General features: G+C 38.4%; 1 protein-coding gene across 10 annotated transcripts in view; it reads left to right on the top strand.

Moving 5' to 3' along the window:
* SHLD2 (shieldin complex subunit 2) overlaps window positions 1-18,321 on the top strand; it is a 114,725-nt gene that overhangs the window by 72,414 nt on the left and 23,990 nt on the right. For 8 of the 10 annotated variants that reach the window (XM_024986904.2, XM_059882697.1, XM_002698944.7 and 5 more), the window contains 2 exons: window positions 6,184-7,719; window positions 10,158-10,265. In XM_024986904.2, coding sequence (XP_024842672.1) covers window positions 6,189-7,719; window positions 10,158-10,265 — 1,639 coding nt within the window. In that variant the 5' untranslated portion in view covers window positions 6,184-6,188. The remainder of the gene's footprint in view (window positions 1-6,183; window positions 7,720-10,157; window positions 10,266-18,321) is intronic. The other 2 variants (XM_015461053.3, XM_024986906.2) reach the window with 1 other exon arrangement.

Raw genomic sequence — 18,321 nt, forward strand, 5'->3', positions numbered from 1 at the left:
CCCAAGGATCGAACCCAGGTCTCCCATATTACAGCAGGTTCTTTACTGTCTGAACCACCAGGGAAGCCCAATATATAAAAAATAAACCATCAATTAGATCTAATATATCAATTATTTTTTATTCAGATTATTATTTCTCTGAGGATTAAATGAGGTTGGTATATGTGGTTATAGTACTTAATGATACTTAGCCCTCTTTGTTTTGTTACAGGTCAACACACCTAAACTTACTGTAATTTTGTTTCCTTAGTAATAATTCACTATTATAAGACTGTTTGAAAATAGCAGTATATCTTTGTTTTAACTGGTAATAAGTTAAAAGTTGCCATCATTGTTGTCAACTCTCATTCAGCAATATTAGATTTAGATCCATTGTTGTATTGGAACATCATGTCCAGTTTGAAGGTTGTGAAAGAAAAGCCAGGATTACCAAACAAAAAAGATCTATTATAAAAGTAATAACCATTCATTATTCATTACAATAAAACTTTAAAAATATAGACGTCTTTGAAAAATCATCTTTAATCTTGCTTCTCAGTTTTTCTTTCTAGGGTTTTTTTTTAAGTTATAAAATATCTCTGAACAATACAAGGAATATATTTACCTAGTTAAGAAAATCAGCACGGTTAGTACAGTTGACGCCCTTCATGTGTACTCTACCTATCACATCCCCATTCCTCCTTCCTGAAGGTAACCCGAATCCTGGATTTTGTGTTTTAATCTCAGACATATTTTAAAATTCCACATGTTGGTATCATACGTTGTCTATTCTTCAGATCCCTTCTTTCATTTAGAATCATGTTTGTAAGACGCATCCATGTTGATATGTGACTTGTGTTCGTTTATTTTTCTTCCATATAGCGGTCATTCTCTGAATATCCCACGACTTCTCTCCTCTTCATGGATTTTTAGGTTCTAAATTTTTTTTTATAAAGTCCCCCATGATCATTCTTGCACACGTATTCTTGTGTGGATACGTGCAAGAGTTCTCCAGAGCAGAAACTTGGAAGTGGCGTTATTTGGTGGTGTGGTATGAGCATCCTCACCTTCACCAGATTGTTAGTCAGAGCTGCGTAAGAGTTCCCCAACCTTGGGTATGATTAGACTGCTTAAATCTTTTCCAAGTTTGAAAAAATATTTCTTAAAAACAACAACAAAAAAGAAGGCTTGTATTATAGGATATTTAAAAGAGGTCCAAAGTAGAGTGATTAGAGACGTGTTCCATCAACCTGCCTGGACATATGGCCCGTCTTGTTTAATCTGTAACCTCGTCCCCTCTCCCCTCCTGGTGTTCTAAGGAAATTAAGAAATGTCACACCATTTTACATGCAAACACTCATTTTGCATCTCTGGCACATAGCCTTTCATATGTAGCCTCAGTAATATGATCCCACTAAAAAAACCCCAGTAATCCCTTCATGTTATAAAATACCAAAGTTTCCGTTTTTCCAGTTGCCTTATATTTTTACACTGTGCCTTCAAATCAAAATCTAAATAAGGTCCACACTTTGTAATTGGTTTCAATCTACAGATTCCCTGCGCTGTCCCTCCTCACATCTACCTGGTGATATTAGTAGTAATTAATGGCTATTGCCTAGAAAATCCACTGACTCGCTAGGAGTTGTGAGATGGTGCTAGTCTATCTTTTGGTTGTTGTTTATTAGCAGAATATCACTGTAAAGAGAGATTTCCTCTCATCATATCTTTGGCCATCTTGAGATTCTCCTAGTAAAGAAAAACAGGGTAAAATGTTTTCCTTTTATTCACCAACTTTTGAAACAGTCACAGTATCCTCTGAAGGTGATCATGAGTGAGTTTTTTTAGTTATTTGTATGAGTTCATGGATATTAGCATGTCAGATTTGTTCCAATCCATCTTGGTGGTCATCCTGACTGATGTTCAGATTGCCCAGTTTTGGCAGTGGGAGCCTCTTTAAGTTGGCTCGTCAGTTCTTTTGACAGTCCTACTAGTCTTCGATTGTTCTCTTGTGTGATGAGATGTTTCAGGTTCATCTTGTATATTTCCTGCCCCCAAATCTAGAATCAGCCATTTCTCTAAGGAGCCTTGGTGGTGTAGCCACACTCTGCCTATCACATACCAAAATGCCAGTCTCGTAGAAGGAAAGGAACTGTTTATTAGATAGTTTAGGCACAGTGAGTCATTCTTATCAAGGAATAGTGGGAACCCTCCTGAAATCAAAATGCACAAATGCCTGCCAAGGGTGCACATTGCAAGCAGGGCTTTTTAAGGATGGTAGTCGAAGGCTTCAGAGAAGGCAGTGGCACCCCACTCCAGTACTCTTGCTTGGAAAATCCCATGGCCGGAGGAGCCTGGTGGGCTGCAGTCCATGGGGTCGCTAGGAGTCGGACACGACTGAGCGACTTCACTTTATTTTTTCACTTTCATGCATTGGAGAAGGAAATGGCAACCCACTCCAGTGTTCTTGCCTAGAGAATCCCAGGGATGGGGGAGCCTGGTGGGCTGCCGTCTATGGGGTTGCACAGAGTCGGACACCACTGAAGCGACTTAGCAGCAGCAGCAGCAGCAGTCTCAGGCTTGGTATGTTAGCTCTTTTCCACATAGGTGCCTATTAGGGATACCACATCCTCCTGATTCTCATCCCACCTCACCATACGCTCTTTCTCAGTCTCCTTCGCTAGCTTTTACTCATCTCCTCAACTTCTTGCTCAGGGGCCCAGTACTTGTATCTCAAGTAGAATGTTGATAAGAATGTTGGATAAGGAGTCAGGAATTCAGAAGAGAGACTGATGGAGATAAACATCTGGTGGTCATTAGTGATGGAGATGTACATCTGGTAGTCATTAGTCATTATATCAGATGTACATCTGGTAATCATTAGTGATGGAGGTATACATCTGTTAGTTATTAGAAGGTATTCAGATCCTTGAGACTGAATGACAGTTACCTAGGGAGTGAGTCCAGAGAGAGACCCAAGTACTGGGCCGCTGAGCGAGAAGCTGAGGAGACGAGGAGGAGGCAGCAAAGGAGACTGAGAAGGAGCATATGGTGAGGTGGTGTGAGCTGGGATGAGAATCAGGAGGCTGTGGTATTCCTAAAGCCAGATAAAAGGAAGAAAGGGGTGATCAGTGCTGACAGTCTAAGCTGAAAATGGGGAGTTGACCAATTCCAATATGGAGGTTATTGGAGACCTTGAAATATGCTGTTCAGTGGAGTGTTTTGGACCAATGCTTGATAGGAGTGGATTTAAGAGAAAATGGGGTAAGGGGAATATAGACAGTTCTTTCAAGGAATTTTGCTGTAGAGGGGAGCAGAAAAGCGGTACAATAAGTGGGGGAGTAGAGAAGCTGAGGATTAACAGCATGAGGAGTAGTCACAACATGTTTGTATGTTGATGGAGATGCTCCTGTAAAGGAAGAAAAATAAAGATGTAGGAGAGAAATGGAGGATTGTTGAAGCCTGGGTAGGAAAGAGGTTATTAGATCTAACGTCTAAGTGAGGAAGAGATGGCCTTAGAAACACAAACAATTTATTCATAGTAATAACGTGGGCAAAGCATATGGGTCTGTAGGTGTGTTGCTGACAACTTGTAAATGATCATCAGCTGCACAAGGATGGGGGAGATGCTGAGCTTTAAAGAGTATAAAGGAGTTATCTTGGAAAATGAATGGACACGGAAAGATAAGATTTCTGGGTACCACCTTGAAGTTAGTAGTAATGATCTTAAAACAAGACTAGTTTTCATTGGGTACAGTTGTAGAGTAGATGTGATTGAACCAGGGTTTGAGTTTAGCTGGAGAGGAGAGTAGCAGAATTAAAGAAGTATGGTAGCGAGTGATTATAATGACCCTGGAATCTAAGCATTTTAAGGAGGAAAGTGAAGAATGAGGCTATAAAAATGAATTACAATCATTGTGTTCAACATAGATCCCACGTGGTCAAAGAGCTGTTGTAGTTGTCCATTTAGAGGGAGTAAGTCAAAGATAGGAGAAAGTAGTCAGCGAGTTAAAGCTTAAATTGAAATTAAGGAAATGTATAGTGAGGGTTGCTTAGTCGTGTCCGACTTTTTGCGATCCCACGGACTGTAGGCTACCAGGCTCCTCCATCCATGGGATTTTCCAGGCAAGAGTACTGGAGTGGATTGCCATTTCCTTCTCCAGGGGATCTTCCCAACCCTGGGATCGAACCCGGGTCTCTATCATTGTAGGCAGACACTTTACGGTCTGAGCCACTGTGGCGCTTTTAAGGAAATGTATAGTTATTGTTAGTGGTAGGGCATATGATTATGAGAATGAATAACTGAGGTAGGGTGGAGAATAAAATCAGTAGAGCAGAAGAGGACAAGGAACCAAGAGGCCAGGGTATTAGCAGGAACACCCACACCAACAGTGAAATCACAAGAATTATAATCAGATAGATTCGGAAGAGGTGACCATGAGCAAATCAAGGAATGATGAGAGTGCCTGGGGACTGTAGCTGCGGTTTCCTGTATACTGCCATACTTCCATACAGACTTTCATGATTTGAAAGCTTCTTACCTTCTTACAAAGGACCCTGTACTCTGATCAGAAGTCCTCAATCATACCCCGTCTTTCATAACCCTGCCTTTTCAGCTGCTTATTCTTTTGTGTAGACGCTTACAGCCATGGACTTGCCTTCCATGGGAGCGCTGTTCCCCAGTAGACTTGTGTTTCCTATTTCTATCTTACCATATGTATTACATTATTTTTAAACTGCTAGTTTACATTCACTCTTTTTTTCTCCTTTTTGTTTTTTTTAAAACCAGACTGACAGTTCCCTTAGGCCAAGGACCTTATTTGTCAATAGCACTATAAAAAATTTATCAGCAAACTCTAGGAATGATACTTTTGGAAAGTCAGTTACTATCAAGTCAGTAGTGGTATGATTCTCTATTTTTATCCCACTAAATATGATGCTTACTTAGATTTACTTATAGCAAGTGCCCACAGTTAATGAAAAAATATTGAAATTATAATGAGTTTCTTTTGTCTGTATATTACAAAATGGCTGTTCTTAATCTGTTTGCATTTTAGAGAAGGTTAGAAATACAGAAGCAGGGCTTCCCTGCTGACTCAATAGTGAAGAATCAGCCTGCCAACACAGGAGACACGGGTTCGATCCCTGCTCCAGGAACATCCCATGTGCCGCAGAGCAACTAAACCTGCGTCCCACAACTTCTGAGCCCATGCTCTGCAACAAGAGAAGCCACCGCAGTGAGAAGCCTGCGCACCACAACTACAGAAAAGCCTGTGCAGAAACAAGAACAGCACAGCCAAAAAATAAACAAATAAAATTATTTTTAAAAAATACAGAAGCGGTTATTGATTGTGCTTATAGATTGAAGATAGGTAATATAGTCACTTGTACATTTTGAAAAGAGCCTTGGTTTTTTATTTTCTCTTTACTGGTTCAAGCCTCTATTTTGGGATTTTGAAATTGAGTTCACAGTTGCAGGAAGAAGGCCCTAAAAAGAAAACAAGGGATTTAAAGGTGACTATAATACAGCTACACAAGTGCTGTTTATTCCCTTCTTTACTAACTTACTGTTTAAATGGTGCAAGTTTTGGGACTCCCCTGTCAGTCCAGTGGTTAAGACTCTGCACTCCCAAGGCAGGGGACATGGGTTTGATCCCTGGAACTAAGACCCTACATGCTTCACTGAGCAGCCAAAAGAAAAAGAAAGAGTGCAAGTTTTTACAATACCAGAAGTGAACATACCAAGAATTGACGCATTTGTTTTAGTATGCTTAATTTTATTTTCCTTAAAGAGAGTCTTTATGTGAGTATTTTTTGTGCATATTTTGATTTCTCCTTATGATTGCTTATATATTTGTTATTTTTATAATTGATTAAGAATATAAATCACCTTTATTAATTATGTTTTTGATTTATATTACATTTGTTGCTTCAGTCGTGTCCGACTCTGTGCAACCCCAGCAACGGCAGCCCACCAGGCTCCCCGTCCCTGGGATTCTCTAGACAAGAACACTGGAGTGGGTTGCATTTCCTTCTCCAGTGCCTGCATGCATGCTAAGTCGCTTCAGTCATGTCTGACTCTGTGCGACCCTATGGTCAGCAGCCCACCATGCTCCTCTGTCCAGGCTATTATAAGTTAATTTCAATATATAAAAATTTCTGACAAATGCTTATTTTAGATTTTTCTTTTTCTTTGTTTTTTTTCAGAAACTATGAGTGGAGGATCTCAAGTTCACATTTTTTGGGGTGCTCCAGTCAGTCCACTGGAAATGACAGTCTCACAGGAACCAACTTCTGTAGCGTCCACTGCTGAGACCTGGAAAGAAATTCAGGTTTTGTACAATCACCATTCCTTATACCTGAAGGATGAAAAATGCAGGCACAAAAATCTTGAGGACTGTCAGGCCCTGGAACCTCTGGGCCTTCCAGATCTTCCTCATGGTCATTTTCCAGCAAACTCTATGAACAGATCTGTTCACATGAAAGATGACACCACACATCGCATTTCTGAAGCACAAACTGTAAAGTCCCAGAAGGCTTACCCCTTGGGAATGAGTGACAGAACCAGCTCCAGTGAGCAAGTACGTGGATTTAAGGGAGGCGTTCAGCATTTTACTGAAGAAGAAAAGTATCAAAAGCTTTCCAGTGAACTTAAGAAAACCAGAAACGAACAGCATGATCAATCAAACATGTGTGGTCAAAACATTCCAAAAAATCCCTTTCATTTAGCTCATAAGTGTGCAGCTATATTGGATGCGGTCTGTGGTGCTGAGCAGACTAACACGCCAGAAGCCATCAAAATAAACAGTGCACCAGCAGAGCATCATGAAATACAGAACCAGTGTCTGGAGTTCTTTCTCGCTAACACAGGAGACAAACCAAGGCCTGAAGGAACAGTAGGGAAGGCGTCAGGTGTTAAAATATCCACTGACACTGAATTTCTTAGTATAATGACCTCCAGCCAGGTTGCTTTTTTAGCTCAAAGGAAATATAAAGGGCAGAAGTCTATAAATAAAGGGACCATAAACATGGAGATTGAACCAGAGGCAAATTATGGGGAAATCAGAATAACTGAGGACAATTTGATTCAGTCCAAAGATGATTCTGCAGGAGGAAATGAAGATGGACAGAACCAAGCCTGTTCCCTTGAACTTTTTAGTCCTGTTTGTCCTGAAACAAAAAGTAGCCACACTCTCTTGAACACTGATAAAGATCTTGAAGAAAATATAGGATCTCAAGGACTTTTCAATTGTGATGATAAGTTTCAACCAAATGAGATACTCATTGAGTCATGTAACTCAGGAATACTGTGTTCTCAACTAAATACCTTCTGCAAAAGTTCTGGTAAGAGAAGTTGGACCTCTGAAGATAAATCAGGCCATCCTCAGGCTCTATCTGAAGTCCCCCATGTAGCTAAGAAAATTAAATTGTTTTCTAATGAGAGAGATCATACTGTAACAGTGGACCGGAGGAACATGTTTGGATTTAAGGGCATTAAAAAAACCTCATTAATAAAAAACTGTGATTCTGAACATCAGAAATACAATTGCTTAGTCATGGTGTTATCTCCATGTCACATGAAAGAAATAAATATAAAATCTGGACCAAATTCTGGCTCTAAAGTGCCTTTAGCAACAATTGTGGTAACTGACCAATCAGAAATTAAGAAGAAGGTGTTTCTGTGGAGGACTGCAGCATTCTGGGCACTTACTGTGTTTCTGGGAGATATAATTTTACTCACAGGTAAGGTCATCGTGGTAAATATCTTTTTATTTTACAAAGCTGTTGTCTTTTTCCCCCTCCCACTTTAAGCCTTTAAGGATTCTTTCCTTACCATTTGCTACTTAGGGTTCCAGCGTGATAGAGTCCCTTAGAGCATCTGTGTTGGTCTCCTCATCCCTGCATTGCCATTTCTGGGTGTTTGTCTGTCCTTCTTTGTTCTGTCCCTCCTTCTCTTTGAGAAGTCTTCTCTGGTTTCTCCTCCTTTCATTCACTGTGCTAGCATCCACGTTGTGCCTCATCGGGCTCTTTCTTTGTTTTCTTACAATTTTATTTATGTATGTCTTATTTGTAACCCTTTTCTGTAGCTGTGTTAACAGGATAATATTTCTACTATTCCATCCCTAGTAAAGCTGTGCATACTACATTCTTACTGAGGCAACATGGAATTTCTACTGCATTTTTAAATTATTAAAATTACCAAAGACCCTTGAACTGCATGGGCCCCTTTATATGTGTGTGTTTTTCAGTAGTGAACACTGCAGTGCTCCACCATTCCTGCTTGGTTGAATCCATGGATGTAGAAGAACAAGAGGTTCAGACTCTTGAGAGTCCCTTGGACTGCAAGGAGGTCCAACCAGTCTATCCTAAATGAGATCAGTCCTGGGTGTTCATTGGAAGGACTGATGTTTTCCTAGTTAGGTAGTGAGATTACATTTACAGAGAAATGTATGAGTGAAATCCCACTTAAATTAATAGCATCCGGTTGCAGATGATTATATCTCTATTGGATATCTCATACTACCTACTGATATCCACCCAAAAGTGAACAATTCTGTATAACAGATGGATTCCAGATCAGCTTCCATTCCGCAATGGATATTTTTCTACTATACTTTAGCAATAGAGTGAAAAGATGCTGTAAATATGGTCTATATAGTCTCTAAGGAGACTAGTGACTAGAGTTAAAAGAGAAGACCTGGGACTTAACTGGGAAACCAGTGTATAATGAACAAATAGAAAACTGTATCAGTGAATGGAGCAAGAAAGCGGGGGCAAGGGCTGAATTCTAACTCCCCTCCATCCTGTCACCAGTGTTTAACATTTTACCAGTCTGAACATAGGTTTTACAATATGGTTTTCTGAAAGTTCTCCTTGAAATTTCTTGTTTGTTCCTTTCTGAAGAGCAGGCATCCTGAATGTCAGATCTTGAAAAGCCTTGAATGCTGTGTTGGTTGTTCCTGGCCAGGCCATGGGTAGCCACTGAGAGTTTTTTTAATCAAGTCAGTAGATCACATTAATGTTCTTGATAAGTCATTCATTAGCATCATGGGACATGGATTGGAGATAGGAAGGGTACCTGCTTGGAGAGAGAAGAATGTTTGATGCAAAACAGTGGCGGTGGCAGGGCTGCGGGCAGATTCAAGAGGCGGAGTCAACAGTGGGGTTGGAGACAAAGATGGGAAAGGAGAGGCAGAAGTTCAGGATGGTGTCATGTTCCAGTTGACCTGGCTAGCAGCATGGTGCCAACAAATGAGGTGGGGCATACAAGAAGAAAAGCAGATTCGAGCAAGGCTGAGTTTGGGGAGCTAATCGGATATCCAGTCAGGAGTGTCAGTTAGGCAGTTGTGGATACGTGGGTAAATGGGTTTGAAGCTGAGGAGAGGATCTGGGATATAAACTTGGAAGTAATTACTTGTAATTATGCGTCCTTGTTTTTCTTTGATTATGTTGCTGCCGTTAGAATATCTTCATACCTCTAACATTCTATATGCACTGATGACATCCTGCTGGGATGGATCTGTCTCTGTCTTTAACTTAATTTTTGTTCTGCCTAGAATTGTTTCTCCCAGGTGGTATGTTTAGTTTCACTAACTGTTTCTTCTCTTTCCATCTTACATCATGCAGCTCTGTTTTTCCTGGGAAGTGTTCCTTACCTTCAGAGTGTTTCATTTTTAACGTCTATAGGAGATAATTATCATTCAGTTTAGGGAAAAATAATCAAAGTTCTTTAAGGATGCCTTATATTATATTTATATATGGCTTATAGCAGAGGAAATAAATGCATACCAAATATGTTTTACTCTTCTAGGAACTACTGCTTTGGAACCCTGCTTTGCTTCCTGACCCTAAATGATTTAATTTATCAGAAATATATATTATATCTTTGCCTTAAGTGAACAAAACCATTAAAATTTTCTCTATGGAGCAAAGCTTCCATATTGATACTACTTGAATATACAGAAGCAATTTTGTTATTTTACCTACATACAGACATTCATAGTTTCAGAGATCAAATTTGCTAGTTTATCATTTTGTGCCTTTAGGGAGATCATTTCCCCTATTTGGATTTCAGTTACCTGGCATGTGAGAGGCATGCATGGTATTTTACTATGATGAGTACATTAACCCCAGTGTGAGGGAATTTTTAGCATGATCAGAACTTTTTTCCCCCTTTGTAGATGTCACTATCCATGAGGATCATTGGGTTGGTGAGACAGTCCTGCAATCAACATTTACCAGTCAGTTATTAAATCTTGGGAGTTATTCATCTGTCCAGCCCGAAGAATGTAAGACACATTTTAAATTTAAATATAATAATTTCTTAGTATTCAAAGTATATACATACACATATTGAGAAAAAGTAGCGTTAAAATGGCAATGTTACAAAATGTTTTCTAAATGGTTAGCTGAAAGGTATTGGTTTATTTTCAGTAAGAATGAAAATAGAGTTTATAAAAATCAACTTGTACTGTATAAATCATATTTAAAGAAATATTGGGGTTCATGATTTGTTTTCTTTTTCTTAGAGTCAATATTGTCATGATTCTTGACCTTTTAGGGAGTCATAGACCTCTTTGAGAAGCTATGTGCCATTTCTTAAGAAAAATAGACTTAAGTAGGGAGATGTAAAATTTTGCATATCATCCCAAGTGATTCCATGGACCTCTGAAGTTCTTCCATGGCATTTCTGAGCCTCTGGAATTCTTGAGGTAATGAAAAGAGGAGGTTGTATGACAAATACATGTTTAGTTTTATCAGAAATTGCCAGACTGTTTTTCAGAGTGGCTGTGCCACTTAAACTTCCTACCAGCAACGTATCTTGTAGTTTCTCTGCATCCTTGTCAGCATTTGGTATTGTCCTATTTTAAAATTTTAGCCATTCTGATCACTGTGCAGTGATATCTCACTGTGGTATTAACTTGCATTTCTCTAATGGCACAAGACAGATCTAATAGACAGAATATGACTAAGAAATAAAAGATCTAAGCAATATAGTGAGCACTGTAGATCTTATGAATAAGGTGTATCTTGTGGGTATAGATTGAATTCTACATTCTAATGATAGAAATATGCATTTTTGTCATGTGTGCACAGTACAGTCAGGAAAATTGATCCTATTAGGTCACAAAGAAAATGTTAGTAATTTCTATAAAGTGGAATTATTACAAGCATACTGATCAAATGCTATAAAACTCGAATTTGTTTCTTTTTAATTTTTTATAATGTCGTGTGTTTATTGACTGCTCCAGGTCTTTGTTGCTGCATACGGGCTTTTTTCTCGTGTGCAGGCTGCTCATCGCAGCGGCTTCTCTTGCTGCAGAGCACCAGCTCCAGGGCACACAGGATCCGGTGGTTGGCGGCTGACGTGGGCTCAGTGGTTGCGGCTCCTGGGCTCTGGAGCACAGGCTCAGTAGTTGCGGTGCGCAGGCTTCATTGCTCTGCAGCATATGGGATCCTCCTAAACCAGGGATCGAACCTGTGTCTCCTACATTAGCAGGTGGATTCTTTACCATTGAGCCACCAGGGAAGTCCAAAAACTAGAATTTATTAACAACAGCAGCGGTAGGTCCTATATCTGGAAATTTTATACCTACTAAACAAATTTTGAGTGAAAAAGGAAATGCAAACTGATATTTATAGAATTAAAAATATAATCATGAAAACACTACATGTCAGAATATCTGGGATGCATTTAAGGAAAATTATCAAAGAAAAATTTATTAGCTAAATTCTTTTTTATCAATAATGATAAAAGAATAAAAATACATGAATTAAATTCAAAACTCTGATACCTAGCAAAAGAACAACAAAGTAAAGCAAAGAAACAAGGAATGAAATAGTAAAGGTAAAAGCAGTAATTAATAAGAATGGGAATTTTAAAATGATAAATAATTTTAATAATAAAATCTTGTTTCCAAAAAAATAGATGAACCAGCTAGTTAATTTGATCAAGAAAAAAGGGAGACATGCACCTCAGTGTTTCTTGCAGCACTATCTGTAATAGCCAAGACAGTGTCCACTGATAAGAGGAATGGATAAAGAACATGTGGTACACGTGTACAATGGAATATTACATCCATAAAAATGAATGAAATTATGCCATTTGCAGCAACATGTATAGACCGAGATTATTGTACTGAGTGAAGTAAATCGGATAGAGAAAGACAACTATATGGTATCACTTATATGTGGAATCTTTAAGTTTTTAAAAAATGATACAGATGAACTAATTTGCAAAAGTGAAACAGACTTACAGATGTTGAAAACAAACATGGTTACCAAAGGAGAAATTTAGGGAGAAGGGTGAATCAGGTGTGCTTGGGATCAACATACACAGGCTACTATATATCAGATAGACAACCAGCAAGAACCTGCTGTACAGCGCAGGAAGCTGTACTCAATATGGGAAATTTAGGGAGAAGGGCAAATCAGGTGTGCTTGGGGTTAACATACACAGGCTACTATATATGAGATAGACAACCAGCAAGAACCTACTATACAGCGTAGGAAGCTGTACTCAATATCCTTTGATAATATATATGAGAAAAGTGTCTGAAAAAGAATGAATGTATGTAAATTTTCTAGGGAAATACAGATAGCCAAAATTGATCCCATTAGAGAAAGAAAGTTTAAACTCACCAGTTTCTATGGAAGAAATAGAGAAAATTACTGAACAACTACCATTCAAAAGAGGGCCAGGTCTGAAAATAGTTTCACAGGAAATTCTGAATTCCCAATTCCTTTTATAAAGCAAATATAACACTTAGCACCTAATCCAAATAAAGACATTACAAATAAAAATACAGACCAGTATTATACATGATTATTGATGTAAAAAGTCTAAACAGGATTTCAGTAGAAATCCCAAAGTCCCTTGACAAGTATGCATACACTAGCCCAAACCTCTTGGTGAAAAAGTGAAAGTCACTCATTAATGTCCAACTCTTTGTGACTCCATGGACTATCCATGGAATTCTTCAGGCCACAATACTGGAGTGGGTGGCTGTCTCCTTCTCCAGGGGATCTTTCCAACCCAGGGATTGAACCCAGGTCTCCTGCATTGCAAGTGGATTCTTTACCAGCTGAGCCGCTAGGGAAGCCTGACTATATGCATCTACCCTTAGCTTAAAACTTCCCCAATTTTGCTGTTCCAGGAGACACTGCTTTGGGAAGCATCCCCAGTATTCTTCTTACTTGCTGCAAGTAATAAATCCTTCCTTCTCTCAATCTTTGGATTGGTAGTGTCTTTTGACTTGACACCCACAAAAAGGTGAACCAAATTTTTGGTTAACAAATTCTCATAACAAATAGAAGAATAAACTCCAAATGGATTAAGAATATAAATATTAAAAAAAAAATCTAACTACTAGAAGGAAACATAAATGAATTCCTCTCTAATCTTGGTGTAGGGAAAGGCTTTCTTACTATAACTCCAAATCCAGAAGCAGTAAAAACATGAGACATACATTTATCTATGGAAAAATACTAAAAACACATAAAGTCAAAAGACAGTTGGCATACTTGGAAGGAATGTTGCAGCATACACCTGAGACAAAATTCTGCTACTGCTAAGTCGCTTCAGTTGTGTCTGACTCTGTGTGACACCACAGACAGCAGCCCACCAGGCTCCCCCATCCCTGGGATTCTCCAGGCAAGAACACTGGAGTGGGTTGCCATTTCCTTCTCCAATGCATGAAAGTGAAAAGTGAAAGTGAAGTCGCTCAGTTGTGTCCGACTCTTAGCGACCCCATGGACTGCAGCCTACCAGGCTCCTCCATCCATGGGATTTTCCAGGCAAGAGTACTGGAGTGGGGTGCCATTGCCTGCTCCGAGACAAAATTCTAGTGTTCTAGTATATGGAAAACTCTTAAAAATTAAGCAACAAGGGACCTGATTGGAAAATGGAAAGCAGACACGAGAAATTCAAGTTAAAACTACACAGAGGTGTCATTATTCACTTATCAAAGTGGCAAAAATTAAAAAATAGGACAACACATTCTGTTGGTGAGTCTGTGGGGAAACAGGCTCACTTAACCTTGCTGGTGGGAATGTAAATTGCTACAACCCTTGTGGAGGGCTATTTGGCAATACCTAAAAATCCCATGGATGGAGGAGCCTGGTAGGCTGTAGTCCATGGGGTCGCTAAGAGTTGGGCACGACTGAGTGACTTCACTTTCACTTTTCACTTTCATGCTTTGGAGAAGGAAATGGCAACCCACTCCAGTATTCTTGCCTAGAGAATCCCAGGGACTCCGATGGGCTGCCGTCTATGGGGTCGCACAGAGTTGGACACGACTGCAGCGACTTAGCAGCAGCAGCAGCAGCAACAGGATGATATATGTGCTCAGCTTTCAGCCCAGCAAGTTTATTTTTGAGAATCTATCCTGAAGATAGAATTACAACAATATGAAAATATCTATACATCAGAACAAAAAAATTATTCATTGCAGTATCGTTTGTAACTGCAAGGCACTGAAAAAATAGAAACACTCATATATAGAACAGTTGATTAAATTGTAGTACAGTCACATAGTGGAATACTATGCAGATGTAAAAAGAAAATGAAAAGAGTCTATGGACTGATATTAAGTGATTTCTAAGACACACTGTTGTGTGGAAAACAGAAGCCCCCAAAAGCATATGTAGCGTGCTGCTCTTCATCTAAGAAAGAAGGGAGGAATAAGAAAATATATGTATAACTCCACATTTGTGCGACAAAAGTACAGGAAGGGGCTTCCCCTTGGTGGCCCAATGGTTAAGAATCCACCTTATAATACAGGCGACACCAGTTTGATCCCTAGTCTGAGAAGATCCCACGTGCCCCAGAGCAGCTGAACGTGTGTGCTACACTATTCAGCCTACGCCCTAGAGCCTGGGAGCCGGAACTGCTGAGCCCGTGCGCTGCAGCTGCTGAGCCCGAGTGCCCTAGAGCCCACGCTCCGCAAGAGAAGTCACCGCAGTGAGAAGCTCTTGCACTGCAGCTAGAGAAAGTCTGCGCACAGCAACCAAGGCCCAGTGCAGCCAGAAACAAATACACAGATGGATTTTTTTTAATGCAGGAAGGATAAACCAGAAGTAACAAGATTGGTTACCTACAGGGAAGGGTTGGGAGAGAGGTAGAAAGAAAGAGGGGGTGGAAATAGGGTAACACTGATGAAGAAGGAGTGACACCTCTCTGAGTATGTCTTTTTGTGTGTCTCTTATCTCGTAGAACCATAGTTAATGCTTCATATACCCCCCACAGTAAACAATTAGAACCAATTAGAATGTGATGGAGTGGGAATCCAAAGCGGAATGGAGACACTGACAAATGAGCCTCACAGAATTAAAAATGAATACAGTAACTATGCAGAAGGGTAGTGGGGACAAAAGAACAAACCTAAGAAACTGTGGAAAAGGGTGTATTGGCTGGATTCTGTAAGGCCAAGGGGAAAAACAGCTGTACATAAGTGCTGTAATCTAGTTAGTAAAAGTATTTCTCAAGGAGGAATGTGTTAGCAACAGCTTTGTATATGTACTAGAATTGAACAAGTAAATAAATATGTAATAGATAATGAGAATTGGGTTTTTCATTGTTACAGAAAGAAATTATACATAAAAAAGGGGGAAGATTAAAGGGAACCTTTTGGATTAGAGTCAGAGAGATTAGTATAAGCTCATGGTCTTCTATATATATATATAAGCAAATAGATACAGGAATACAGAAATATAGATGTAAGTGTATGGATGGGCTATTATGCTCAGTACGTAAATTTCCTGGTTCCGTCTGCTGAGAGGACACAGCAGCAGGGACACCTCAGTAGTAATGATCCCACCTAGTGCCCGTATCTTGGTGTGTAAAAGGAATCAGCTCTGCTAGAAGTGGTTGACTACAGGCCTGGGGCGAAGCAAATCCGAGAAGAGCCTGGAACTTTCATGGTGTCAGAAAAGGGTTGTTTTAGAAGAACACAAAAGCCAACTTGAAGGACAGCCTATTGGCAAAAACTGGAACAATTTAAGAAAAAAAGAAAAGATAGTGTTGGATTATAGTCCTCAGAATAAGATATGTATGGATTCATACTGATATAAATATTTAACTAACTTACAAAATAAGTAAGCAAGTAAATAAATGAGAGAGCTCTTTTTCACAATTCCATTGGATAAATTGGAATTCCAATGAATAAATGTGAGAAGAAAGAAGAAAACAGAGAATTATCATTAGGTAACTACTTCAGTAATAAATATTGCAAACAAGGATGCATTAATAGATGCTAAAATTAGTAGGTGGAAGTTTGGGGGAGCTATAGCATTGCATATGTATGCAAAGTATCTCCCCAAGGTAGTTATCAACATACAAGGGAAAAAATAACTTTATAGTGAAGAAACTTGGCTGACATCAGCTGAACTGGGTGATCAAGGCAAGTATTCTCAGTATTAAGGATTGTACGAATTCCTTGCTTTGTTGCATTGGCAGGGACACAGCATAATTTTTGTGATATTCCTGCCAAGAATGCATAACCTCATTTCAGTCATGAGTAAACATTGGAGAAACCCAAATGGAGACACATTCTACAAAGTAACTGATCGATACTCTTCAGAAGTGTCAAGGTCATGAATGACAAGACTGATATCTACTGCAGGCTAAAGGAGGATAAAGAGAAATAAGAACTAAATGTAATGTAGAATCCTGGATAGGATTGCCACACGGAAGAAGAGTATTAGTGGGAAAATTGGTAAAATTTGAGTAAGATTTATAGTTTAGTTACTAACATTAATATTTAGACAGTATTAGTTTCTTGTTTGTGGATAACATGATGGATTATTATGATTATTATTTATAGACTTACAAAGAATCCTTCCCCTCTTAAAACTACAAGCAGATTATTAGAAATAATGAGAAAGTTTAGCAAGGTGGCCACGTAAAAGGTTAATATACAAAAGTCAATTGCATTTCTAGAATGGAGTGACTAACAACCAGTAACAAGTAAAGACAAGGCACCATTTACAATATTATCATGTGAATTTAACAATTTTGTTGTTAAATGAAACAATGAAAAATTAAAAGACTAAACATATTTTGTTCACTGATTGAAAGATTTAACATTGTGAAGATTTCAGTTCTCCCCAAGTTGATCTGTAATTCAGTAAAAATCCAATCAAAATCCCAGTAAGATTTTCATGAAATTTGATAAATTATTCTGATAGGTAAAAGAGTAAGTGGTCAAAAGCAGCCTGGGATTTTATTTTTTTTTTAATTTAGGGATTTCTTTAAATGATTTAAGTTTAATGTTTTATTATGAACATTTGAAGTTGCTACATCTTGGAAAGCACATTTCCAAGGAGTCAAATGGCTTTTAGAGATGTTATTACAGATGTTTTATAGTTGTTAATACAATGGAAGGGTAAAGAATGTTTTAAAATAATGAAAATAATATGGAACGTAAGTATTTTTCAAGGGATTTGAGAGACAGATGTTGTAGATCTCGTTTTAAGACTGAACTGGATTCAAGTAAGATTGCTCTAGTTCAGTAATTTCATGAAGATCTAAGGATCCAATTCTGGATGGAGAATATGCCATGGAAACTCTGGGTAGCTTCAGGCTTTTGCAGAATAATGTGAAAAATATTGAGCTAGTTAAATAGCTTTTAGAAGTTATTTCAAATTTGTTTTTCTACTTACATAGGAATTTATATTGCCTTGTTTTTCACAGGTTACACAAGTTAGTAGCTAAATAAAGTATGTTCTAAGCCTTTTTTGTATAATTAGATAACTATTTTGAAAATAGTTAACAGTTGATACTTTGAAAATATTGTAGTTGTTTTTCTTCTGAAAGAAGAAGTCAGTTTTGGTTTTTATTTTTGCAAGTTGTTACGACTCATGAGAGCTTACTTCTGATCAACATACATGTAGAACTTTTGTTCTTTTCTCATTACAGTAAGGTGTTATAAATTTTACAAATTTAGTCCTGATAATGTGACAGGATATAAATTTATCTTAAATATTACTAAATTAAATATATAAATAAAAGTTTTAACACAGTGTTTCCATGAAGTAGACTATTTTATTTTGAATCTAAGTAATCAAATGTGTCTGTACAAATTTTTATGAAGCAAGAATTGGTAAATAATTTGATGTTAGGGAGCTTCCCCTCCCTCCAAAGCTCTTATTGCAGATAAAGAATAAAGCCCAGAAAAGTTATGTACAAGTTCAGAAGAGTCATTATTGACAAAGTCAGAGTTGAACCCAGCTCTTCTGATTCCAAATGTGCTGGAAATATTGTGAAAGAGGAATCAGAACACCTGGTGAATAAGCTGGAGCTGTAGAAGGAGATATTGGGAGCTGGGTTTTGCTATAATGTAATTG

Source organism: Bos taurus, chromosome 28 (assembly GCF_002263795.3).
Source record: "Bos taurus isolate L1 Dominette 01449 registration number 42190680 breed Hereford chromosome 28, ARS-UCD2.0, whole genome shotgun sequence".
Lineage (NCBI taxonomy): Eukaryota > Metazoa > Chordata > Mammalia > Artiodactyla > Bovidae > Bos > Bos taurus.